The sequence below is a fragment of the Drosophila kikkawai genome, chromosome 2L, assembly GCF_030179895.1.
Source record: "Drosophila kikkawai strain 14028-0561.14 chromosome 2L, DkikHiC1v2, whole genome shotgun sequence".
Lineage (NCBI taxonomy): Eukaryota > Metazoa > Arthropoda > Insecta > Diptera > Drosophilidae > Drosophila > Drosophila kikkawai.
Window position 1 is genome coordinate 6,755,008 of NC_091728.1, and position 25,072 is coordinate 6,780,079.

Consider the following 25,072-nt stretch of genomic DNA (forward strand, 5'->3'; position numbering starts at 1 on the left):
TTCCAAAATTTTATAAGGGGTTACATCATTAAAATTTTTAATTTTGATAAAAAAATTGAATTTTCAAAATTTCTAAATGAAGTATGCAGATTTATTAACTGTAGAAAATCTTGCACAGAACAGTTTTCCGATTTAAAATTAATGCTCTTTTGGCCGAGTTATGATATTTTTAAATTAAAAATATTAAGACTTTTTTAATTTAAAAAATCCGATTTTATAATACAAAATAATATTTTTCTAAGTCAAGGAATCATTTATTTTAATCAGTTTTTAAGAATTTATTTTAAAATTCGATAATGCTGCCACACTGCCGGAAAAAGTGGGTGATCTGCGCCGCTGATTTTTCACACTGGCAGCACTGGTCGCAAGATCAAACAGCCTTGCCAGACTTTTTGTTCACAAGAGAACTGAGATGCCAGACCGGGCATTCACTATAGTTTCTGCGTTATTAAATTATTAAAAAATAATAATTATTAATAATAATCTTAATTCTTGGTTTCGATGTATTTATTCCGTAGATAGATTTATCACCTTAATGGAGTCCTAAAAAATATATATAAAATTTATAATATAATTTTTCTTGAAGAAGTTATATTTGGATAAATTTTAATGGGTTAATTTAATTGAATTTTTTAAGTGTGGAGTTGTAAATCATAAAAATACGATGTTTTTAAGTAGCTAAGAAACGACAATTTTGCATGGAAAATAGCTATAATTCCCGCTAACCGCTAGTTTCGTACAACCGCCAGCTCTAGCGTACAATAAAGCTAAATTGGCATCTCTAGACGCCGGCAATTCGCGCCTTTTTCAGAAAACTAAAATTTTTGCGAGTAAGTGGAAGTGCAGCCGTATATACTCAATCTTTACCAACAAAACCCCCCTTGCCAAGATGCCTTCACCCATTGCCGACGATATTCCAGCTGCCAAGAAGATGAAGATCGACAAGTGCGTCCTGCGATTTGCCAAGCTGACCGAGCAGGCCCTGGAGCCGGTGCGTGGATCCGCCAAGGCTGCCGGCGTGGACCTGCGCAGCGCCTACGACATTGTGGTGCCGGCACGAGGCAAGGCCGTTGTGAAGACCGACCTGCAGGTCCAGGTGCCCGAGGGCTCCTACGGACGCGTGGCCCCACGCTCCGGTCTGGCCGTGAAGAACTTCATCGACGTGGGAGCCGGCGTGGTGGACGAGGACTACCGTGGCAACCTGGGCGTCGTGCTGTTCAACCACTCGGACGTGGAGTTCGAGGTGAAGCGCGGCGACCGCATCGCCCAGTTCATCTGCGAGCGCATCTTCTATCCGGAGCTGGAGCTGGTCGACAAGCTGGAGGACACTGAGCGCGGAGAAGGTGGATTCGGCTCCACCGGCGTCAAGGATCTGCCGGCTTCCAAGGTCCAGAACGGCAACGGGGAGAAGGCAGCCGAGCCGGAGGCAGCTGCTCCCACTCCCATCGCCACATAGAGGGGAAGTGACACGCTACAAGTGTGAATTCATATTAGTATTAAGCACATCGTTTGTCATACGGGCCAATTAGTTTAGTGCTAGCCCAAGCATATTCATAACCAGAGCACAGGAGTTCCAAGAAAAGTTCCAATTAGTTTATTAAGCTGAAAATGTTAAAGTAAAACTGAAATACTATCTATTAAAGGCTGTCAACCAGATTACCAATGAAATTTTGGATTTTTTGCTGTTGAAAACGGGATTCTAAAAGTAAGGAATAAACATTAAAGCTGCAGCAACATCAGGAAACAAAGGAACAATACGCTGTCTAGGTAAAGCAGCTCCATGAATTGTGATTTTACTTAATACATATAAATACTAAGAAGTTTAAAATTTGATATTTACGATTGAAAAACAGTGGATAAAGGGTGCCAACTAAAAAAAGTATAATTTCCTTATCTATACAAGTCATATCTAAAGCTTTTTAAAATTCTTGAAGCGAAAAGTTTGTTTAAAAAAAAGTTTGGGGAGAATATTTATCTTCTTTAGGATTAACATAAAAAATAATACAAATTATATATTTGTTTTTAACTTTTGACAATTTCAATGACAGTTTTTTAGAAGTTTGATTGAACTCTTGCCAAATATCAAGCAAGGTTAAAGAATAATTAATACTTCTTTATAATTTTAGAGATCAAAAAGTTGTTAAATAAAACTAGAAGAGAAGTTAACTAGGGAAGCATGTTTGCAGTTGGCAATACCATCCATTCGATAGAGTTCTAATTCAAAACTAAACCAGAAAATCATTCATTTCTGTTTTGTGTTAGCTTGGATTATGTTAATAAATCTGCATTACATATAGTAAATATTAAAAAAAAATATTAATTCCCAAAGTTGAATACTTGAAAAGAAGCTTCTTAGGAACCTACCAAACCAGGAATGATTTAAGGGCGAGCACAGCAGTAAACGGAAGCATTAATTTCACTGTTCGCTAGCAAAGATTGGCTATAACTTGACGTGAAGAGCTCTTCTGGCTTGTAAATTACTTACTTGTAACAAGCACTCCAACCTCGCGGATTGAGGAGTTCCTGCCGGCTGGACTGCCTGCTGCAGCTGAGCAAAGCAATTATATTTCCAGAGCCAGGTCGACCGACTGGGCTTTATGGGCATAGGATAGGCTTTGGCAGAGGCTACGTTAGGGATACTTGAACCGGACGGGCGCAGTGAGTTATGACCGAGTAATGAGAGCCAAGAAGCGCCGATGGCCCACAATATCGCTCGCGTGTCTCAAGTGCATTGCTGCACAATTTACGCGGCCGATTTTAATAAATTCAATGACTCCAATTTGTAATTAGACGCTGGAGGTGCGCGCTGCGTGCTTTTAATTGTTTTGCAGCCATCCTTGGTTGCCTTTTGGCGCAACGGTTACGCTCGACCCGCGACGCATCGAGCGCTCCGGAGGTCAGCCGCGTGCCCATAACGCCCCAGAAATACCGGAGTGCTGGGCTGCAGCGGGAAACTAGATTCAAATTTGCAACAGAGAGACAGACGACTGGCTTTTGTTGTTTGTATGATAACTGGTATAATTTATTTGCTTCAGCTTGTGAAAAATAGCTATAGTTCATTAAATGTAAATAATAAATCAAATTTATTTTCATTCCTATTTGTTGAGAAATATGCTTCTGCTTCTTCAGCTTCTCTTCTTTAAGTTGCATAGAAAATGTTTTTGTGTGTGTCTCTCGCTTACAAATAATTAAATAAACAATATGTACAAGGAAATTATAAAATACGCTTTCTATTTGCTGGTTTTTGTTTTCTTTTGTGTGTTGTTTCAAGTCTTGGAGCTCTTAAAAAAGGACGTACAGATCTAAATGTTGAATTTTGAATTCCTCTGTGCATGGCCGCAGAAAAGGTATATGTATCGTATATAAATTTCTTAAATTTGAACAAAGCATTTTGGGTTTAACAATATTTATATATATAAAAATAAATAGCCTTTTACTTCGATTCGCTAAGCAATAAAATTGAATTTTTAAGTTTGCTTCTCATCATACGGAATTCTATTAAATATATGTTTACTGACTAGCAGTTAAAAACGAAGAAAAGTCATAGAAATAAATAAAATCAATGCAAATGCGCTTTGCACTTAAGTACGTAAACGAAAACTCTAACTCGCTCTCATTAAATTGACTAATAAATTGATAAATGTTATACAAATATGATTTGCTTTTGTTTTTTTTTTTTTTGTTTGTGGTTTTGTGTGCTTGCAAATGGAAGACTTTGCGATTATTGTTGCCGTCGTCACTTAAAGTTTACAACTTTAGCTAGCTTTAAATTACATATTTACTGCTTAATCTATACACTAGGGTTAGGGTCTCTCCCCTCCGATTCATCTTCTGGTCCTTCGAAAGCTCATTTGGTACAACAGTTTTGCAGTCGAAATGCAATTAGGTATGTTTGAGCCAACTAGCTGGCCTCGCCGCTGCACGGCAACACTGGCAGCAACATGCTGCCAGCGCCGGGCGAGCTAGCTGGGGCTGGTGCAGAGGCGAGGGCAACATCGCTGCCCTGATTGCTGTTGCAGTTGCTGTTGTTGTCGCTGTTGCTGCCGCTGCTGCTGCTGGTGCTGCTGCCGTTGCTGCTGCCGCCATTGAAGATCTCCGTCTTGAAGCTGCAACTAGCTGTGGCTCCTGTTGCGGCTCCTGCTGATGCTGCCGGTGCTGTCCCTGCCCCGCCCGTCGTCTGCAGTGCCAGCATTTGTTGCGCCTGCGCAACGCATGCAACGCACGGACACGGCCCGCCCAATTTCCTCGCCAATATGGAGCGCAGCTTGAGAGCCGGCCCCAGCTTCATGCCCAGCGAGTTAACCAAGTGATCCTCGGTTAAGAGCGGCAGGCCAGTGCCGTCGATGGACTGATCGCGGAACGACTGCAACGGGAAGAGAGCAAAAAAGAGCAAATTAGTTGGGGAGATCAGATTTATGAGCAGCATTTCCACTGAAACAGTGGTTCAAGATGCTGCGAAAAATGTATACTATTCATAATTTAAGAGAACAATTGAAATATTTATAGATGGTTTTAAATAAAATTGTTTTAAAATAAATACCTAAAGTATCTTTTCGAAAGATTGACTAATCTAAGAGATTTTATAATAATTTATTTGTTATATAAGTTCAGAGCTGATACGAGGGTATTTTTCTATCTTAGACCATAGTTTCCCCCAAGTTAATCCCATATTTCAGAGACAGTGCCAACAGGGAAGACACGTAGGCGCTGGGCATCCTGTTTGGTTCTGTTCTGTGTGTTGCTGTGTGTGTGTATTTCTGATTAATGCGCGGCTTTTAAAATTGTTAATGAAAAACGATTTTAGCCATAGCTGCCTGACTTGCCACAGCCGCTCGTGGAAGCTGCAGTAGCATTTTCATATTTGCAACGCACGATCGATGGAAAGTGGCCAGCGAGTGGGCACCCCTGATCTCCCTACTCCACTCCACTTCGATCCGATCCGATCCTCCTCTGCTCTTGGCTGCCACGCCCCCTGCTGCTGCTGCCACGAACTCCCCTTTGGGCAAATCGAAGCTCGCGCCACATGAGATTTCTATTATAGATTGGCCCTGATTGAATTCCACGTAGCTCTCCTCCAACGGGAGACCAACCTGTTTCCGCAGCAGCTGCAGAGGCCTCAGTTGCTCACTAACAACTGCCACTGTTTGCTGTTTGGTTGCCTTCTGTGGACGGGAAGGGGTGGCCAAGCCTCCTCCTCCTTCTCTGGACTCTGCAGTCGCGTTGGATACGCCTTTATCGGGAACGGCCCCGCTTTTATGGGCCACCGCCGAATCGATTCGATTCCGGACGACGGCGGTCATCTCTATATATAAGGGAGGAACGGCCAGCACGGGCAGCTCAGCGTTGCAGCGATGTGGCGGATGCGGCTACTCTTTGGCTTTGTGGTCCTGCTGGCCCTTGGCTATCTGCCGCAGGAGCGCGGCGTTCTGGCCCAGAAATACTACATGAATTTTGCCTTCAATAACAACAACCCGGAAGGAGAAGAAGGCGATAAGAACGGTGAACCGGGTACGGAGCACGAAGGGGGTGATAACGGCCCGGAGAATATTGGGAACAATGGCGGTACCGACAATACAGGCGGAGGAGTAAGTGGAGCAGACGGAGATGCCCATGGATACATCGGTGAAGGTGAAATAATGGACGCCGGGAGTGGCGATCGCCAAAAAAACAAAGGCTACGGAACCCAGCGGCGGATCGCCGGAACTGACGACGACAACGACGATAGCGACAGCAAGGATGCCCATAACCGACGCCGCATGATGGCGGAGCACGAGAACGAGGCGAGCAAGCCGACTGATCACAGTCATCACAGCAGCTACGAGATCAGCATCGATGACAGCTTCGGCGGGCGCTACGTGCGCTCCATCTACGAGAGCAGCGAGAGCCACGGCCACTCCGGCAGCAATGAGGGCTCTAATGCCCGGGACAGCGCGCCTGCCGAGAGCAGTCAATCGAAAGCAGACAACAAGCCCGAGGACAATCCCAATTCTGAAAATCCAAATGCAGAAGCCGTTAGGAGCGAAGTTCCAAATGGGGGGATCTCTGTCGGCGACAATAACGAGGAGTATGAGGAAATTTAACAGCAGTGAAGAGGAAGGAGTAAGTGTCCTCAAACCTAATGGCCACCATCTAGCCTGGTACATGGTTTCTCCTTTTTTCCTCCTTCTTTCCTTTGACGCCTTGGTTCGCTCGAGAGACTTTCGGAAGCTGCAGATACTTTTATTAAATTTATCTTACAAATTACAATAAAAAGTAAATTAGAAACGAAATTGAAATTTTAATAATAAAACAGAAAGGTTATCGGGGTGAGGGGATGGTCAATCGGCGGAAATAAATAAAGAGTTTAAAAGAATAGCCTATTTACAAGTGGAATTTGTAAGTTTTTGAAATCTTTTCATTAAATTACGGCATCTAGGACAATTTCTGTGGCAGCTCTGGTTACAGTTACCTATAAGAGCTCACAAATGTCGATGTAAATTGATTTAAATTCGATTTTGAATATTGAAAACTCAAATGTTTTTCAGTCTAGTATTTTTACGAATTTATTCAAAGGAAATTATCTTTTTTGTTATAACAAATGCACGATAATAATGTATTTAATATAATTTTCTAAATGTAAAATCAATATTTCCTTGCCAATATGAACCTTTTTCATAGTTTCATCACACCTCGAAATCCTTTTAGCTACGCCTCATAAAAAACTCATAAAAATCGATAGTCACTCAATTTAAAATCAGCCAACATTGGCAATGATAATGAGATTGGACACTGTTCCATGGAACGAGGGTATAAAGGCAACCCATTGGTTATATGCAGACTTTCACTCTGGACTCCGTGAAGGGTGAGGGTGCTGCCATGTTGATTCCCTGTCTGTGGACAACCCTGCCGTGGATTGTCTTGGGTCAGACGTACTATATGAGCTTCATTTTCAACAACTACGGGTTCGGAGTCAAACCATCGTTCATTGAGGCACCGAATCTGGGATTACCGGGCACCAAGAAACCACCCAAGAGAGTAGAGGATACTCTTGAGCTCAGCTCGATGGATCAATCGCGCGGATCTGGTCGGAACGAAATACCCACGGTCGAAGTGGATGACGATTCGAGTGAGTCGGATGGTTTCGATTTTGGTATTACAAGCACAAAGATACCAACAAAGAGGTCAACACTGAGGCCTACAAATACCACGAAAACTCAAAGACCTTCAACAGCTCAAGGAGCTTCTAGAACTACAGCGACATCGAAGGCTACAGGAACTCCAACAATTTCAAAAACTCCGGGAACCATAGAAACGATAGGAATTACAGAAACTTTAGAAAGTGCTGACACTCTAGAAACGCCAGAAGAGATCACCACAGAGTCCGCCGTGGTTGCATACACAGAAGAATCAAGCTTAAAAACGCCGGATTCAGATAGACCGGAGTCAGGGAAAACTGAAGTTAAATGCAAAACCTTGGGCCCCGGTGACGGAAGTACAATACCGCCAGGTACCATAGCGCCCAGAGCGTGGCCTCCGGTGACACCACATCCGCCGGAGTTCTTCAAGTACCCCCAGGCAGACTGTCACGAGGAAATGGATCTGCATGAGGTCTTCGGCATTAGTCTGGTGCGAGATAGAGGGTTGGCCACCAAGGTCCTTTGCCAGTTCCAAAACAGCTGGGGCGGTCCTTGGCTACTGATGACTCGAGTCGAGCTTCCAGTGCGCATCCACATGCGTCACTGGTTCCTTGGATACGTTACGGAGGACTACAAGGACATGAACATCAACTTTTTTGCATTGGCTCACATTATGAATAACATGCGTACAGCCATGCTGATCCTTGGCCAGGACGAACACGATCAGTTGGTGTATAACCTGTATGACGACGTGGTCATCTCTTCCTTCAATGATATCTTCATGATGCGCAAAGCAGAGCTTGTGGAGGCCAATGCCACGGACATGCTCTTTCTGTCCGTGGGCAAGACGCTCAGCTCATATGCTGGTCGGAATCGGACCTGCCCCCTGCAGGTTCTGGGCAGCTGGTGGGGCAGTTCAGTGAGGCAGGACATGAATCAGGGCTTCTCCTGGTAAGAACTTCCTGGTAAACACCAACTAGGGATAATATTGACCATCGCTCTATCTCTACCTTTTTGCAGTGTCTTTCCCAGGGAGCGGAATGCCTCGCGACCCGGCTACATGGCCATCTTCATCAAACCAAGTCTGTTCAGGAACAACAATACCGCGCTCTACAATACCGTGATCACCACACGACGACCCTGGGAAATTACAGTGAATGTCGATCTAATGGAGGATGTCAAAAATAACAAAACTGAATATAACATCCGTCGTCGCCAGCAATTCCGAAGCAACAAGAGGGCAGTCTCAGAAGAGTTTGACCGGCGAAGAAAAATATTTAATGCCATTGCAGAAGTGCAGAGGTTGGAGGTTGAAATGCGGAGGGGCAGGTGATAGGGTCAGAAACGTGTTCTAGGGACTCCTCTTCCTTCTTTACTCAGGGGAGATAGGTTTTAGAAAATCACTCATTAGTTGTAATTAAAGCTAGATGGATTTTAAGAGGAGTTTTGGTTTTTTATTAAAACAAATCTGTAAATAAATAAACACTTAACGATTTTGAATGTATGTAATATATATTTTCTGTATATATATTTGACTTAGCTTCTTGAAGTTCTGTAAAAAGAATATAATTTTTAGTTTTCAAATTTCTAGTCACTTCAAATAACATCTTTCAAAGATTAAAAGAGTAACTAAATACTTTTTTTTTTGTAGTAAGATGTAATACTATTTATTTCTCAAAATAACAACAAATCAACTATAACTGATACGTTTTTCAATTAAATTAAATGAAAATAACTACTTGAAACCCATTCCCACACTGCTTAAGAAAATAAAGAAACAAGCAAATGGTCGCGGAGAAAAAAAATCCAAACGAGATAAGACCTAAGCAAAAACTAAGTTCTTACCGGAAATTGGTGGCTTTTACTCCTATGGCCAGTGCTTGGACTCTGTCATAATTTTGCCCGGACAACGCAGAACACAAACAAAAATAGAAAAGAAAACTCTGCAAATAAAGGGGACCATGCGAGGGGCAGAGACTTTGATTTGGGTGGCTCTGTGGTTATGGTTATGGTCAGCCAAGTGCATTCTAAATTCTGTGCCAATAATTGACAGAGCCAACAATAGCAGCAGCAGCAACAACAACTTTGCATTAACTAGAGCCCAGGAAATGGCCAGAAAGCTGGAAGAAAAAGAGCACAACTTGGCCATAACAATACGGGGCCAAAAACAGATTTGAATTGTGGGTCTCTTAGCCCCGGCTCTTGACTTTGAACTCCTTTTGCTAAAATAATAAAAAAAAAAGAATACAGGAAAATACCGAGACCTCGGCCATCTGCAGATCCATGCACGCAATGTAATTGGACGCCAGGTTCCAGGTACCAAGTTCCTCGACGATGAAGGCAATTTGAGACAAGGAAATGGGTTGAAAAAATATGGAAATATGCAAATCATTTGACTGCATCAAACAAAAGACTTTGCCGGCGTTAGAAGAGCGAAAAACACCACCGTCCAGCTGGTTTGATATTATTAATGAAGGAATTTCGGTTTGATGGCTTTCGCAGCTCATATCGATTTGGGAGACACAAAAGAAGCACGGCTCGTGATTGAATATTAGCATATGTGTCCAGGAATCTGCAAGCGAATAAAATATAAATTCGCCATGAAAGCAAAGTGCTCCAACCGCAGACACGTGAGATACAGATCTCGGGGCTCCGCCCAAGATACAAATCCAAATACAAACACAAATCCCTATCCAAATCCAAGTCTGCGTGTCTTCAATCTTCCAAATTAAACTTTATAGTTCAAGTTTGGTCTTTAGCCCGACAGGGGTTTTTCGACAACGACGACGACGACGACGGTGACCTGACTTGACCATGGACAGATGGTTAAATATCAATGAATGTCCGCGATCACAATTTGCATAAGCGGCCAAAAGATTCGTCAAAAGTTCGCTGCCGAACCCGGGGCCGAGCCAAAGAACTCGTAAATATTTGTTGTCTCGGTTTATACGACTCTAACTTTGGGCTAAGTCTTTTCTTTCTTTAATAGAGCTATAAAGTTTAAGCCCAATAAAGTTATTTTGTTGCGCAATATTTACATAGAATTCAAGTGGGTTTCAATCATAAAATAAACACATAAAATCGGTTCTTGTTTTGGTTAAAATATACAGCAGATATATCGAATAGACAGGAAACTTAGAGATAAACTATCGTAAGAATAGCAGAATAATAATTGAAAACATATATTTTTTAAGGAATTTCTTAGGCTTTATTAACTTGAAAGGGAGATACATTTTTAAAAATGGTACCCTCTTCTTTAATTAACGCTTTCCAAACGATATTCCAGCCTCGCACCCATCCCTATTACCCATATAAATGGTTCCAAATTGAAAGAACGAGCATCTGTGGGGATAATCTCGGGGCCCCGAATGATTTTTTGCGAAATAAATTAATAGTAGGGTCAGCTTATGGCGCGTCAAATGTGAAACGTGCCAGGTCCTCGTCCAAAATCGTCCAAAATCCAAGGCCCAAAGCCCCGAATGTCCGAAGCCGAGTCCAACTCTTTTGCCCAAAAGACACATCACACTAATAAGCAGCTACAAAAGTGCTTCTGGCTGCTTCTGGTCACCCGGTGGATGCAGTCCCTCTCCGATTCTCCCCCAGCCCCGCCAAATACATTTTAATTTGAAGAGCCGGCTGTGCAGCGAAAAAATGAATTCTACAGGGTCGAAAGGGGCCTCGGACCGGACCGGACTGGACCGGACCTCACCGCTCTCTGCCCAATTGTACTTTCTGGGCTCAATTTAGTTGTACGGATTTTGACCTGCTTAACCCTAAAGCCAGCCAGCCAGGCAACCCGGCGAATGGAGAGGGAGATCGAGGGAGACCCGGCTGGAGGGGAAGACAAGAAGCGAAGACAACAATTTGAATTCTAAATTGAACAGCTTTTTGTGCTACCTATGCCCGGGAGCTCGCCCAGCCGCCAGTTGAGTGGAGTTGAGCGCTGATCGCGGAACGTGGGCCGACCTGCTGCCAACTCTTGCCGAGGTTCAGGCCGCCTTGTTGCTGTTGTTTTCTTTGGCTTCGCCCGAATCCGAGACTGAGCCACCACCGTCAATTGCGCCCAACTACCTACTCATTGTAATTCTTCATGTCTGGCCACGTCCCGGCCGGCCGCTCGGCCGGGCCAAAAGCAAAAGCCAACCGAAAGAACCCAGTCTTGGCTTCGAGCAGGAGGAGGAGGAGGAGGAGGGACTGCGACCTGATTGCCGGCAGTGGCAAGTACCAAGTTCCAGTTGCCCATCAGCAACCTTTGGCTCGGCAAGCTTGTATCGGCGGTGGCTGCCCACCTAAAACAAAAAAGTGACACTGCACAAAGGTAGGCTGGTCTAAGAGTTACCTAGCTTTACCTAGGTCACTAAAGTCTATTGCAAATAAAATAAAATTGATCAAGAAAGATTTAGATTTCTATTCTAAATAAAAGTCCTAAAACTACTAATGTATTTTACATATTGATTTTAAAAGTGTTTCCTTTTCGAGTGTTTAGAAAACCTTTTTATAATTCCTGTAATTCACATTTTCATTTAAAAATGTATAAAATACTTCCTAATCTATATAGGCTCTATATACTCCTAAGCTCCCTTCGTAAGAGGTATCAAAAAGTTGACTTGTTGCCTTCTCCATGGCAGCTCTACACTTCACTTGTGTCTTTGGCTTTGATTTTGGTAGCGAGTATTTAATGATATTTCTCTCTTTTATTCAGCCCAGCAACCCAACAATTACGCTTAATGCCAAACATCCTCTGCCGTCCAGCTGTCCCGGCTTGAAGCTCTCAGATCCCAGCTCCCAACTCCAAGCATCGTATCCGAGTGCGGTGGCTGCGGTTTGATCTTGTTACGCATTCGGGGCAACGACTACTAGGTGGCCTCTAGATTGCGCTCTGGAATCTGTGTGCTGTAGTCTGTAGCCTGTACTCTGGCATCTGGATCTGCGATCTGAGGTAGCATTTGATTGGCAGTTAGAGCAGAGCTCCGACTTGGAAGATAGTTACTTGGTGAAGGGAAGAGCCGCCTAGGCCTGGCTGCACTTTCCCCCAAAAGTGTGGCAAATTGTCGGGGGCTTATCTACCTTTGATTGATTCGCTTACCAGTTGGAACGACCGAAAAAAGCTGTATTCTATATCAATCACCACAACTGTTTCAACAGCAGTACAGAGTACATAAAAAATTGGCCGCTTATTATTTAAATAATTTAATAAATTATTGAATGCTCGCCCTGGGGGCCTGTGGGGGTAATGAAGCTCTCGAGCAGCGGCTCTTGACTTAGACAGATGTAATAAATAAGTTTTATGTTTATTTCACAGCTACTGCCGCCGGCGAAGCTAAGTCGCGCGACTGGGACAGTGGGCGAGTTGTGTAAATTGCAGATAAATACAGGGATAAGAGAGGATTACAGAGGGTATATTTCACATAGAATAACGAAAATATGGAGTATATAAATTTACAAAATTTAGTAACAGTTTACTAGAGCAAAATCGAACTATTAAAATCAATTAAATGACTTTGGAAAGATTTTCTTGAAATGTATAAGGTAATACTCCTTAAATACAAAACTTTTTTAAATTTAATATGAGTAAGATGTAATCCCAGATATTTCCTAAGCCATAATCTTATCTCACTATATTTTATCTATATATATTTGTTTTTATATTTATTTCTTGTGTTGACCACTGTCCACAATGGGGCCAACACAGATATTACATCTTAAGGTCAAAATATTAGCAAATTTTATGTGACCCGCTCACCGAGCAAAGCCGCCAGGGAAACAACAGAAAAAATATATAAAGAAGGCCAGCCAGGCAATCCAAACCAGGAGAGGATTAGGGGGCTAGTCGGGGTATCGAAGAGCTTCGGCTGTTAATTTCGCTGTAGAGAGCGGTGGGCACATAATCAGTTTATTTCGTTGCTTTGGTTTCCTTAGAGGAGTCAGGAGGAGGTGGAGATGCAGTAGGAGCAGGAGCAGGAGCCGAAGCTCTCCAAGAAGAAGAAGTGCCCCGGGTTACACGCCAAAGATACAATTTTAGATTATATGGCCAACTGCGCGCATGCGCATAATAATAATGCATGCAACAAGACGAAGACGACGACGGCGACGAGTAGCCAATTGCAGGCAAGGCTCCCCCAGCTCCTCTTTTCTCCTCCAGACCCAGGCCCAGACCCAGGGTCGTCTTCTGGCTTCCTGTAGGGGCACAAAAAAGGCGTGCAAGTGGGTATAATCATCATCAGCTTTGATAACACACCACGAGCGACGTTGGCTGCAAGACCTGCCTGGGCTTCGGTCCAAGTCCGAGGTTTTCAAGACCCAAGACCCTGGACCCCGGGACCCCAAACCCCAAACCCCCAAACCCGGCATGATCTGCTGCTTGGCATTTGACTTTGGGGCCGACTCTTCTCTGCTTTTCTCGCTCTTTTGGCTTTCGGTTTGTGTGCTTCCAGTCATGCGCCGACTTCGACTGCGGGTCCGAGTCTTGACTTTGGTTCCGAGGTCTCTGGGGTCTCAATGGGGCTGCTGCTGCTGCCTGACTTTGTTGCGGATGCAGTTGCTGCCGGAGTTGCTGCCTGCTCCCTGCTGCCTGCCGACTGTCAGTTAAATGGCAGCTCTGTTGCCGTGGCCACCTTATAACCTCCGCCCGGCGCACATTTCATCTAACCTCTGCCGCCGTCCGGCTGGCACAGTGGGGCCAGTGATGGACAAAAAGGGGAAGAAGCTTTCATAGCTTATTTATGAATTAAACTAAGTGTTTTCAAATGTTTCTAAATACAAATTCTGCAATAATTTATAATTAAACTTGCCTAAACCTTTTGAACTACGGTTACCAATATCTTTCCAACTGAATTTTAATTAGAATAAACCCACTGTATTTCAAGAAATTAGAGAGAGAAATATACAGAGATCCCTGCAGGTCCCTCCTCGATTGCAATCACTTGCCTTCGTGCTGTGATTTCTGCCCCCAAACCCTCAGAAGAACAGAACTTTCCTTCAATGTAGGTGATTGTTTGGATCCTGTTCGCTTTGCTGTTCGGTTCGGTTCTCCTAACTGCCACAGCAGGTCGGCTTGCCGGCTCCAAAAGGCCCAGCAGCAACATCATCAAACAGACGACATCATTATCGTGCAACATTATCAAAAACCGAAAGAAAAAAAAGAAAGACAGGACGCCAAACGCGAGGCAAGAAATTGGTTGTCGTTGGCCAATTTTGATACCCTTTAGTCAGGGGTTATGAGGATATAGAAAGTAAAGGGGCACTTCCAAAAGTATATAGGTCTATTCTTAATAAGCAGCACCAGCCGAGTTGATTTAGAGCGCTTCCTAATCCGCAAACTTAGAGAGTAGCCGTACATCTTTGTACATAAAATATAAATAAATATTGGAAAAATAAAACTTATGCCTGATGAGGTATTTCCATGTCTAGTTACCCAACTTTCTTGGTTTACTTAGTTTCGTAGGCGGTCGAAAGGTGGAAGCCAACAACAACAAGAAAAGCAGCGAAAAAGGCTCCGCAAGCGGACCGAAATATATTGAAATATGGCGGTAAGCGGGCAATTTAAATGTGCCCCCGCAACACTTGCCGCTCCCTCCGCTGCCCGGAATGTGGTTTTAAGTAATTCATGGATTAATGGTAGCATATTGGTCTTGTGGCAGGAGAGGTGAGCCGGCAGGAGGACATGGTGGAAGTGGCCGCCGTCCCGTGAGTGAATGGTCGTGTCTGAGGCCGAGACCGGAGACCAAGAGCCTGTCTGTCTGTCTGTCTGCGGGGCCTTGGCCGTGGCAAGAGTAGGAGTTGCATGTTTAGCACGTGCCTCCAGTTCCTCTTTTGTGGCAGAGACTCGAATGTTGCTGCCGTGTGGTAGTTGCCGTTGCCGCGCTGCTGATAATGCGTTGACCGCCAACGCCGCAAACTAGATTGTTACGTTTATAATCATTAGGCAAGTCGGTGATTTGTTTTCCTTTTGCCTAGGTGCACTATTTTCTCCTGCATCGCATCGATTCTTTGGGGCTATGAAAGTTGCAGCTTGTTGGTTGCCACAAAAAGCACCGTTAATATGAGGTTAGTTTAGTGGCAACAAACTGGAGGCTAGTTTTTGGTAAGTTCACCGATTTTAATTTGATGTGTGTATACATTTTGCATGTGCCTTATTTATTAGAAAAGCAGAATTCAGTGAAGATTTTTTTGATAATTACATCTTTCCCCTTAAAAACTTCCCTAATAACCTTGTCTCTTTTATTTCCCAACTCACTTGAGCTCCAATCAAATCCCAGAGAGTTGCATCACAGCCTTTTTGGACTCCTCAATTGAGGTTTTCTTTCACATCTCTGTCACTCCGCCGGCTTAACCGAAAAATTAATTTCAATTTTTGTTTTTGGCACATAACGCCGCGTCATACTTCCTGTAGAAAGAAGAAAAACCCCAACTCACTCACTGGCCGCGGCCACATAACACTTTTCCCTAAGCTGCGCAACACACAAACAGAGTCTCAGTCACAACGAGAAACCAACAAATTGCATTTTAATGCAACTTTCCAAATCAATTTTCCGAAAAGCCAAACACTGTCTCCCTCTCTCTCCCGCTTTGTGTGTGCATTTCCCTTTAACAAGTTGAGGGAAAATGGGAGGGGAGTTGGCCAGGTCGGAGTTAGCCACAAGAGTGCCTGGGCAAAAGGCCAATATAAAAATAAATAAAGCCAGAGTCAGCCATGTGACAGTTATGGATGAGAAGGCTGCACTCCAGCCTCAGCTCCAGCCCCAGCTCCAACTCGAACCGATCCCCGATCCGTACTCGAAGCCGGAGTTAAGCCAAAGTAACGAGTTGCCAGCGCGATAAAAAATCTAAGTTTAATACGAATTAAGATAAACAAATAATGAGCAAGGGAGCGGGTTGTCTGGGGACCTGGCGGGGATCTAATCGAATGTTTGTGCGGACGGCAATGGAGACCTCCGGGCCCAAGCTCAAGTGACAAGTGCGAGCCAAGCTTTTGCTTTTGACATTTGCTGAATATGAGACTGCGACTGCGATTGCGACTCCGACTGCGAGTGCAAAGACGATGATCATGATGATGATGACTACGTGGATTCGCAGTCGTTGTTTATGTTTACTCGAACGATGAAACCTTATGCCTAATAATAGGGTCGACTTTGAAATGCATACGATGGGGAGTGTAGTGGAGTAGAGTGGAGTGGAGTGTAGGGGAGGAGGAAGACCTGGAGACACACAGTTCGGCTCGCTTTTGACGGGGGCGTTAGCCACGGTGCAAAATGTAGAGCTCCAGAGTTGATCTCCATGTTGCCGATGCTTGACATTTATGTGAACCCAGGCAGCAGCAGCAACAAAAACACGACAGAACGACACGAAACCAAACCAAGTTGGAGCACAACCCGGAGCTGGAGCCGGAGATCCAACAGATCCAAGAGATCCCAGGTGATCGTGGGCAAGCGAGTCATGAATCTTATGACGCCTACGTGTACTTTTGGCATTTGGCATGTCAAATACAATAAGTACTAGGGGAGCCCCCAGAGCCAGAGATCAGAGCCCAAGTTGGAGTTGGAGACGGAGGCCCAAAAGCGGAGCCTGCGTTGGTTCTTCGGGTTCAAGACTCTCTTCTCAGCTGACAGCTTCGTTTTGGGCCGCGAACTCGTTTTCTGGGCTCTGGGTCTTTAGAGGGGAGCACAGAACAGAACATTCCTGGCCTGTCATTAACCGACAGAAACTAATTCGCTCCAAATAAGTTCAAGGCGGAATGCTGATAGATTGACAAAGCGAATGGGTTCAGAGATGTTTGCTCATGTTCTGGCCACAATTTGCGAATCAGTCAACTCGAGTTTCGGTGGACGAGAGAAGGAGATGTGGGTAATGGCTTGATTGTGAACTTTAGATACGCTCCAAGGGGTTATTTGTTTGAATTTAATCAAGTAAAATCATACAAAGAAAATTTATTTAAATAGTTTGAGGAAGTTAATTAAATCCGATCAATGCTTGTCAATCAAAGCGTTAGATCTTTCTTATTAAAAATGCTTACTCTCTCAAAAAGTCTCTATCTAAACCGGCGAATCTGGCGGATCCCATCTTCTATCGATCAAGTTTCTAAGCTCCTCTTGTGTTACCTCACATTCCAACCCACCTGCTACCTTGTGCTGCACTTAATCAGCGAATAATTCATGACAAACCCTCCGCTCTCCGCTCTGCCTGGGCAAAGGGGAGTGGCTTTGGCTTTGGCTCTGGCCCAACCTCCCTCCCGTAGCTCGTGTCGCTGATCACGCATAGAAATTATTATTGTGCTTTAATATAGCCATAAATCTGAACATTTAAAATGCAGAAAATATCGCATCCTGCTGCGTTCCGTTTCGTTTGCGGGGAGACCCATCCCAGTCCGGTCTGGACCAACTTATGACTTCATCTGCATTTTTATGGCGAATGCGCCCTGGCGATAATAAACCCTGGCATCGAGGCCGAGATCGGCATGGGGATCGAGATCGAGCCACCCATGCGTGCTCCTAGATGCGGAGAGCTCGACAGTGGTGAGTCGAGAGTCGAGCGAGGGCCGAGAGCCGAGAGGCAATATCAATAACACTTGCAACTCTGTCCGAATGCAACATGATGCGACAACGACAACGACAACGCAACGACAACGTCGGACAATGTCACTGAACCAGTTCTCAATGTCTTCATATAGATTTCCACGGCCCGCGAGAGTCAACCTCTGCACTAAATATTTACAACCTCCACAATATCTCAACGACCGACAACGACGACAAAAAAAAAAGGCTAGAGGAAAAAAGACGGACTGGAGCGAGGCTGGTCTTTTCTATCGCCTGGCCTGGCGGAACAAGTTCATGCAACTGCGGCAGCTCTGCACCACAAAAGGTGTTCAGGCGACCAAGACCGAGCCCAAGAGCAAGATCCAACTGCCAACTACCAACGGCCAAGAGCCAAAGAGCCAACGACCAACGACCGACGGCCAAAGCTGGCCAAGTGTCGTTGTGGCCATAAATTCAATTGAATATTACGCCAATTGCCTTTTTGTCTATCGCGAACCTCGGGGAGGAGTCAACGTCAGCGGCCTCCAAACTGGTTCCATCATCATCAGCTCAGTACGGTACGGTCCGTTGAGATATGCGCTCTTTTTAAGCAGATTTAGTTCATCTTTGAATGCACGCTAAGCCGCTTTCGGCGCGCTAATTAGACGACTTTCAAGGCCCCATCTCCGCGGGCTAATATGCATCAAAATGTGTCAACACCTGGAGCAAGCACTCCTCCTCCTCCTCCGGATCCTGCCGCCCCGTCCGGCTTGGCTTAATTGTTAACTCTTCGCGTACATGGCTCTCCGCTATCGAACCGAACCTAGGCCATGTTTTCACTCCATTAACGCGTTGCGACGCGGACTTTGGGGGATCGGTGATCGGTGGCCGGCAACCGGGGTGTGCAGATCCTGAACGGGGTCTGGTAATGATGCCTGACGTTGACCGATCGTCGACCGCAAAAGCCGGGGCCAGGCTGAAATCCCCAGCCAGAGACAGAGACAGAGCCAGAGCCCAAGTTAGTGCCGCAGCCAGATCCAGATCCAGAGCAAAAGCCGGCCCAGGCTGACCGAGCGATCAAAAGTCGTTCAACTTGCCGGAACTGGTCGTAAAGATCACCTGGCCACCATTGCCTCTATGTGGAGCATTTTCCTCTCGGACCTGGCCAACGCAGCAGCGTGCCAGCAACGATGGCGATGATGCTGAAGCTCGCGTGGCACAATATTAATGGCCGCCAGAGAGTTCAGCACCGGCCACCGACGGGTTCAAATCCCGAAACATGGTTAATCTTTGCGTTCGGTTTTCTGGGCAGGAAACCCCAACAAAGGCAGCAAATCAGCGAAAATAAACGATCTGCGAATAGCCTTTGGGTAAATGAACTTTGACTCCTGTGAGAGGGGGGGTTAAGAATGCTATGGAATGACTAGCAATGGTAAGGTTTTCGATCCTAAAAAGGTCTTTAATGCTCAAGGCAGCTAGAAAGTTTCGGAAATAGTTGCATTTCTTTCTAAGAGCCTTGCTTTTTCCTCGCTCTTAAAAAATAAATAATTTTCATTACGAGTTAAGCTATCATCTTGGGCCCTAAACATCCATATGTCGCGAGGAGGACTTTTCTTCTTTATATTTATTTCTTATAAATATAGTTCCCTCTAAGGTAGTTCAGTTTACTTTCTAACGTGCGATTTATTTACCCCTGCCAGTTGGACCATAAAACTCAATTAGTCGGGCCTGGAACCTAGGAGAGTCCTCCTTTCTCTCCTGCAAGTTGCTTTGCTTAATCAACAAACAAACAAATGGGCTAAAAGGGAGAATGTTATGTTGGATTTTCGGTGCTTACCTGAACGTATTCGGCGCATATATCAATTCCACCCACAAAGCCGCACACATCGTCCACGGACCAGGAGTTTACCTCCACACTCTGCGCCTGACACCGTCTGCGGGCTCTGCCAGCTCCCGATCCCGCTCCGGCTCCTGTTGCTGTTCCTGCGTTGGCGTTGCCAGAATGGATCTCATCGTGTTGCTGCTGCTGATCCAACGGCGGCGGGGATGGTGTGGAAGTGGCCGAGGCTGTGGTGGCCGTTGTCGCCGTGGAACTGGCACGACGCTCGGCCTTAAAGCGCTTGGCGGCCGGCGGCTGGGAGCTCAAGTCCAGTGGCGCCGCCGACGCAATCGAGGGGCCACCACCGCCGCCGCCTCCCATGGGCGCCACTGCGGAGGCATCGTTGGTGGAGCGTGGACTAGACTGGCGCGAAGCGTGATGCGATTGTTGCTGCTGCTGCTGCCGTTGATGCTGCTGCTGTTGCTGCTGCAGTTGCGCCGAGTAGATGAGGGCGGGGGTTACAAATTGGGCTGCCTGCTGCAGTGCCGCATTCAGAGTGGAGTTGGAACGCGGCGTGCCCGCCGCACTCGCGCTCGGCGACGAGGCATTCGAGCCGGGGCGCTGTTGCTTGCTGCGCAGAATCTCTTGGATTTCGGCATCTTTGACAGCACGCGCCTGAGGAGTATGGAGTGGGGGAAGGGAAATAAATGGAGAAAGAGAAGGGATTAGATGTAAAGTAAAACTGTGGTCTTGGGGAATCGAATCTGTGGTTGCCTTGGGTGATAAGTTCTTTCTTTGATTTAGAAAATAATATAACTTCTAGAGGCTCTCTTGTATTTATATTTTAAGCTAAAGATTCTTCTTCCTCCTTATTTATTTTTTTGTTATTCCTTGATACTCACCAGCGTCAGCAGCGCCTGTGTGCTGCTCATGTCTATCAGCGGCGGGAAAATGCCGGACGAGAAGGGCAGAAAGTTGGTCATGAACGGCGAGACACTAGCCGCAGCCACCACGGCGGCCATTTGGCTCTTGGCCTGCTCTGTGGGCGACGGTGCGGCGGGTGGCGGAACTAGCTGTGCCAGTGACGAGGCACCACCACTGGCTGCCGTACCACCCACGCCCAAGTTGCTGCCTCCTCCTCCACCGGACACGCTCACTTTGGTCTCCTTGGGCAAACTGACGGCAGCGGAATTCGCAGCTGCCGATGGCGAGTGCTTCTTGGCGGGATTAGGGCAACTGTTGCTAGTGCTGGTGCTGCTGTTGGACGATTTGAGACCAGAGCTTGGGGCAGAGGTGGTGGCTCCTGCTCCGGATCCGGGTCCACCTCCAGTTCCCGCTGGCGACGAAGTGCTGGCGCTGTTGCCATCGTAGTAGGAATTGCGTCGTGTTACATTGTTGCTGCACAGAGAGAAATAACAGGGAAATGTTTAGTTTTAAAATGTTTATAACAAAAAATATTTTATTTGTATTGTATTTATATGATTTTGCTTATTTAAAAAAAATTGTTTTTATCTGAATTATTAAGTAAGCAATCTTTTGAAGTTGGTAAACACTTGTAGATACTCCATTTCTTATAGTTTTCTTTCAGTTTCAAGTTTATGTGGAATAGCTCTACTCACTCATTGGGATTGGTGTTATTGTACTTGGCCGCCAGACACCGCATTATGTCCGAGTAGTTGCGATTGGAGAAATCCGAGGCGCCGCTACTCGATGCCGCTCCACTTTCCGCCTTGCTGCCACTGTTGCTGCTGCTGCTGCTGTTGCGATGCTGCTGACTGGCGGCGGCCTGTTGGATGCTATTCAGCAAATTCGTTGACAAATTGTGCACCGGCATGTGCGTGGCGGTGCCTCCTCCCGATGATGTTGCTGCTCCCCCGGTTGGAGCATTAGGCGGACTCAGGCGCTGGCTATGTTGCTGGTTGGGTGAGACACCACCGCCGCCGCGAAAAGAAGACGAGGAGGGCGTGGCGCTGCGAGATCTATTCCACAAATATAGAAAGAAACATAAGGATTAGTTATTTTGAAGCAAACATTTAGCGGGTTTTGCATAAGTGACATCAGCCTGGTATATTTACTAAATGATGTATGCATGGACAGCTCGGAAACGCTCGAAAATTTGCATTAATATTTAATTATCTAGAGTTCCCCCCATTCAGAACCCCCAAAAGGTGTCGCATACAATTGGCTTATTTGTCATTCTGTCCCCCGAGTGGTCCAGCACAGCATCTGAGCCAAGTTGGCTTATTTGACATGCTAATGAGTGGCTTCCGTGAGATCTTCACGGGCCAAGAAAAGAAAAAGAAGCCTGCTCCCAAGAGATTCAAGCAGCTGCAAAGCTACGATTCAAGCCTCGTTGACGCTTGATATTTAGTTAATTTCTTTCTGGAAGTGGCCGGGCATTGGACATAATGCGATTAGGAATACGATTTGACATGGGAACTGCTTTTGCAAGGAAGACCAAGTCCCGATAGCTGGCCGAGTCAGGTGAGAAGCCTGGGAGAGTTCACTTTATGGGAGTTTCGTGTTGGGATAATTTTAATTACATTTCACTTGGATAACCGGATAAAAGCTATAATATTGCCATAATATATAATATTGTTGAAATCATTTATTAACCTATTAAATTGCTCTATTACAGCAGAGTTAAGCATGCTTGATTAGGTAATAACGTTTGTAAGTAAAGAAAACTTGTTGCTGAATATCGAAATTTAAAGAAACTGCTTTCTATTTTAAGTTTTTTTAAAATTTAATTACTTAATAGTAACCTTCTTTATCTCCTTAAACCTAAAGACCTCTGGTTTACTTCCTTTAATTCCTGACAAATACATCCTAATGTATTATCTAAGTCATACTTGAAATAATCTCTAGTTCCATTCCTTGTTTTTAGCTCCTCAACCCATAATTCTTCCTTATAATTTAAAATCTTGTCCATCCGATCGCCAGAACATTATCCGAAACAATTTCATTTTGGATGCTCTCGGATCGCAACGAAACAAAACGAAACAATCCATGTTAACCAATGTCGAGCAATTGTGGGCAACAATCTGGCTGGCATGGCCATAACTCATACTCGGCTGCAACTACCGGCGGAGACATGCCACCAACATGGCGCACTCCGTGCCCCCAGCTCCCTGCGAAACCCACCCATTAGCCACCATTGCCATTCCTATAGAGGAGCAGCAGCACTCTCGGGCCAACACACGAGCCAAGGCAGGGTAGCCCAAGTCGAATGAAAAATAATCAGCATAGATTCCTGGCCAGATCGGCGGTGGCAGCAGCGGTCACCTCCTAAACTGTTTGGTGCCGCAGCCAGTGGCAGCTGCAAGTGCCTGCCTCTATTTTCGGTTCCACCATGGCATCGGGTTGCATGTCGAGAGAGTTGCTAAGTTGGCTACTATTTTAGCTTGAACAATGATATATGAATGGGTTTGGGGGTCAAAAGGAACGTTAAGATATTTCTTTATTTATCTATATCTATATCTAATTTTTAATGTTCATTGATACTTGTAAGGATATTCGAAGGGTATATTTGCCATGAATAGCTCTTAAATTATTTTCTAAGGATTATTGTACCACATTTTAACATTGTTGGCTTACATTTTACCTTAACTTAAAATTCCTTTTCAATATCTATTCCGTATTTAACCCTCTCTAGATATTTGGCTCAGCACTGGTGTTGCATGCCACATGGCTTGGTGGCTGCTTCTGCTGCTGGCTAGGTGGTTGTGGCACGGCCTTCCTTGGCCAGAAGAGAGTAACTCGTGCTGCACGTCGTCGTCGCTGGTCGTTGGTCATGTCGTGTCGCTCTTTCGGAGGCTGCGGCACAAATTTATATATACATATAGCAGCTTGCCGCTTCTCCCCACCCCCCTCCTGCCACTGCCACTGCCACGCCCCCTTGCTAGACTGCCGCCCCGCTTCCCACTCTGTGTGTTCCTGCTGTTGTTGTTGCCATTGATTTATCGTGATCTGTTGGTTGTCGATTTTTTTCGGTCTCTGTTCGCCGTTCATTGCTTACAACTTTGTTTTTCCTATTTGTGTTTTTTTTCTAGCTCCTTTTTTGCTGTATCTTTTTTAGTAATTTTTTTTTTGGTTTTGTTAAAAATGTTGATTATTGCAAATTGCTTTGGCGATTGGTAGCAGCTACTTAGTTGTGTTTTGTTGCTTGTTCTTGGCAATTGTTTGAACAGCAACCAGATCAACCAAACACGAACAAAACTGGCCAGGTAAAAAATGGTTTATGGTGGCGATTATGTTGGCTCCTGCTACCGATTGAGCCCCCCTTTTTCCCCGCCCCCCAGTCCACTGCCTAATCTCGATTGGAGTCTAACGGTTCTGCCGAGATCTTGGGATCGGTGGCATGCCTAATTGGTTTTTATTATACAACCAACAACCGATCCAAATACCGGCAACATGTGCCCGCCTTGGTATGCAAATGGTGTCTATTGTTACGCCTACACCAAATTTTGATAAGTCCCTAATAAAAGTGTGTGTGTGTGTGTGTGTGTGTACAGTATGGTACGAAATTAAAATGCAATTAAAGTTTTAATGAATGGATATTTAAGAAAAAATTTACAGAAAGCTTTGATAAGAAAGATTATATAGCTTGGGTTAGTTTTACTATTAAAAAAATCAAGTCAAAATATTCTCTTAAATTCATAAATATAATGTGCTTAAAATATAATAGTTTAGCCTCCTAGTCTTAAATAAATAATAATATTAATAAACAATGTCTTATCCATGTTTTAAGCCCACAAAAGCTGACTAATCCGACCTCTCCATTTAAACACTTTTTTTTTAACTTGTTGAAGGAAATACAATATCATTTAAAGTTTTGAAACGCACTGTACTAATCGATCTAGATTTGTATAATACTCTAGGCCCAAAAAAGAATGTCTGTCAATGAGTTCTGGTGACGAAAAGTTTCTCAAACCAAAAACTCAAGAGACAATAGGCAAACCAGAAATTAGTTTAGATTTTCTGTTTGATATATGATATAATACTGCACCCATTTGGTTGAATTTAAACTTTAGTTTTTCTATAACAAAAGGCCTTTAAATACCAAACGGAGAAATTTGCCCTTATCGCTTTTACAACCGTGCAGTAAATATGCAAAATACTCTAGAAACAAATACAAAATAAACATAATCGAAAGGTCAAAATATAAGCTAAATGAAGATCGAGTGATCGAGTTTTTGTGAATGGGTACTCTTAGAGCTAGATCGAGTTATGTTAAGGAACCATAGTTTTCAGACACATTTAAACAGATAAATATTTGTGCGTCATGTAAGAATTTGCATAAAATTTGCATTCATTTATCGATGGCCGCCAAAATTTATTTATGATATAAACAGAGTTTAAAGAATGGATCAGAATCAAGACGAGCGAGCGTTTTCGCCTCGCCCTCCGAGAAGACATCCATTTGTCAAATCGTATTAAGGCATCTCCGACTGGCGGGCTGCCTTAATAAGCGCTCCTAATTTGTGCAAACAATTATAAATTATGAAAATTATGCGGCTAATCCAATATCTGCTGACGACCACCCCGGGCGAGATCTGGGAACCCACCATGGCCAGGTGCGGACCGAATATGTTAAGTCCAAGTCCGAGTCGGAATCTATCGTGAGC

At 44.7% G+C, this 25,072-nt stretch overlaps 4 protein-coding genes across 8 annotated transcripts in view; 3 read left to right on the top strand and 1 right to left on the bottom strand.

Moving 5' to 3' along the window:
• Positions 1–701: 701 nt before the first annotated feature.
• Positions 702–1,668, top strand: dUTPase (Deoxyuridine triphosphatase). Of its 2 annotated transcripts, none has more exons than XM_017177212.2 (2): positions 702–830; positions 890–1,668. In XM_017177212.2, exon 2 carries the CDS (start codon positions 890–892, stop codon positions 1,454–1,456), a length of 567 nt encoding a protein of 188 aa, XP_017032701.1. In that variant the 5' UTR covers positions 702–830; the 3' UTR covers positions 1,457–1,668. The 2 variants fall into 2 exon arrangements, with proteins under 2 accessions (XP_017032701.1, XP_017032702.1); XM_017177213.2 differs by having other exon boundaries at positions 776–830; positions 921–1,668.
• Positions 1,669–3,633: 1,965 nt separating this feature from the next.
• Samuel (SAM-motif ubiquitously expressed punctatedly localized protein) overlaps positions 3,634–25,072 on the bottom strand; it is a 58,796-nt gene continuing 37,357 nt past the window's right edge. For all 4 annotated transcript variants that reach the window (XM_017177316.3, XM_017177315.3, XM_070283556.1 and 1 more), the window contains exons 4-7: positions 21,065–21,424; positions 20,348–20,843; positions 19,464–20,120; positions 3,634–4,363 (exon numbers count right to left, since the gene is read on the bottom strand). In XM_017177316.3, the coding sequence (XP_017032805.1) occupies positions 3,902–4,363; positions 19,464–20,120; positions 20,348–20,843; positions 21,065–21,424 (1,975 nt within the window). In that variant the 3' untranslated portion in view covers positions 3,634–3,901. The remainder of the gene's footprint in view (positions 4,364–19,463; positions 20,121–20,347; positions 20,844–21,064; positions 21,425–25,072) is intronic.
• Positions 5,333–6,269, top strand: Acp32CD (Accessory gland protein 32CD). The gene has a single exon (XM_017177319.3). It carries the CDS (start codon positions 5,352–5,354, stop codon positions 6,078–6,080), a length of 729 nt encoding a protein of 242 aa, XP_017032808.1. The 5' UTR covers positions 5,333–5,351; the 3' UTR covers positions 6,081–6,269.
• LOC121502344 (uncharacterized) lies at positions 6,834–8,643 on the top strand. The gene is made up of 2 exons (XM_041775580.2): positions 6,834–8,066; positions 8,136–8,643. The coding sequence occupies exons 1-2, from the start codon at positions 6,856–6,858 to the stop codon at positions 8,446–8,448; spliced, it is 1,524 nt and encodes a 507-aa protein (XP_041631514.2). The 5' UTR covers positions 6,834–6,855; the 3' UTR covers positions 8,449–8,643.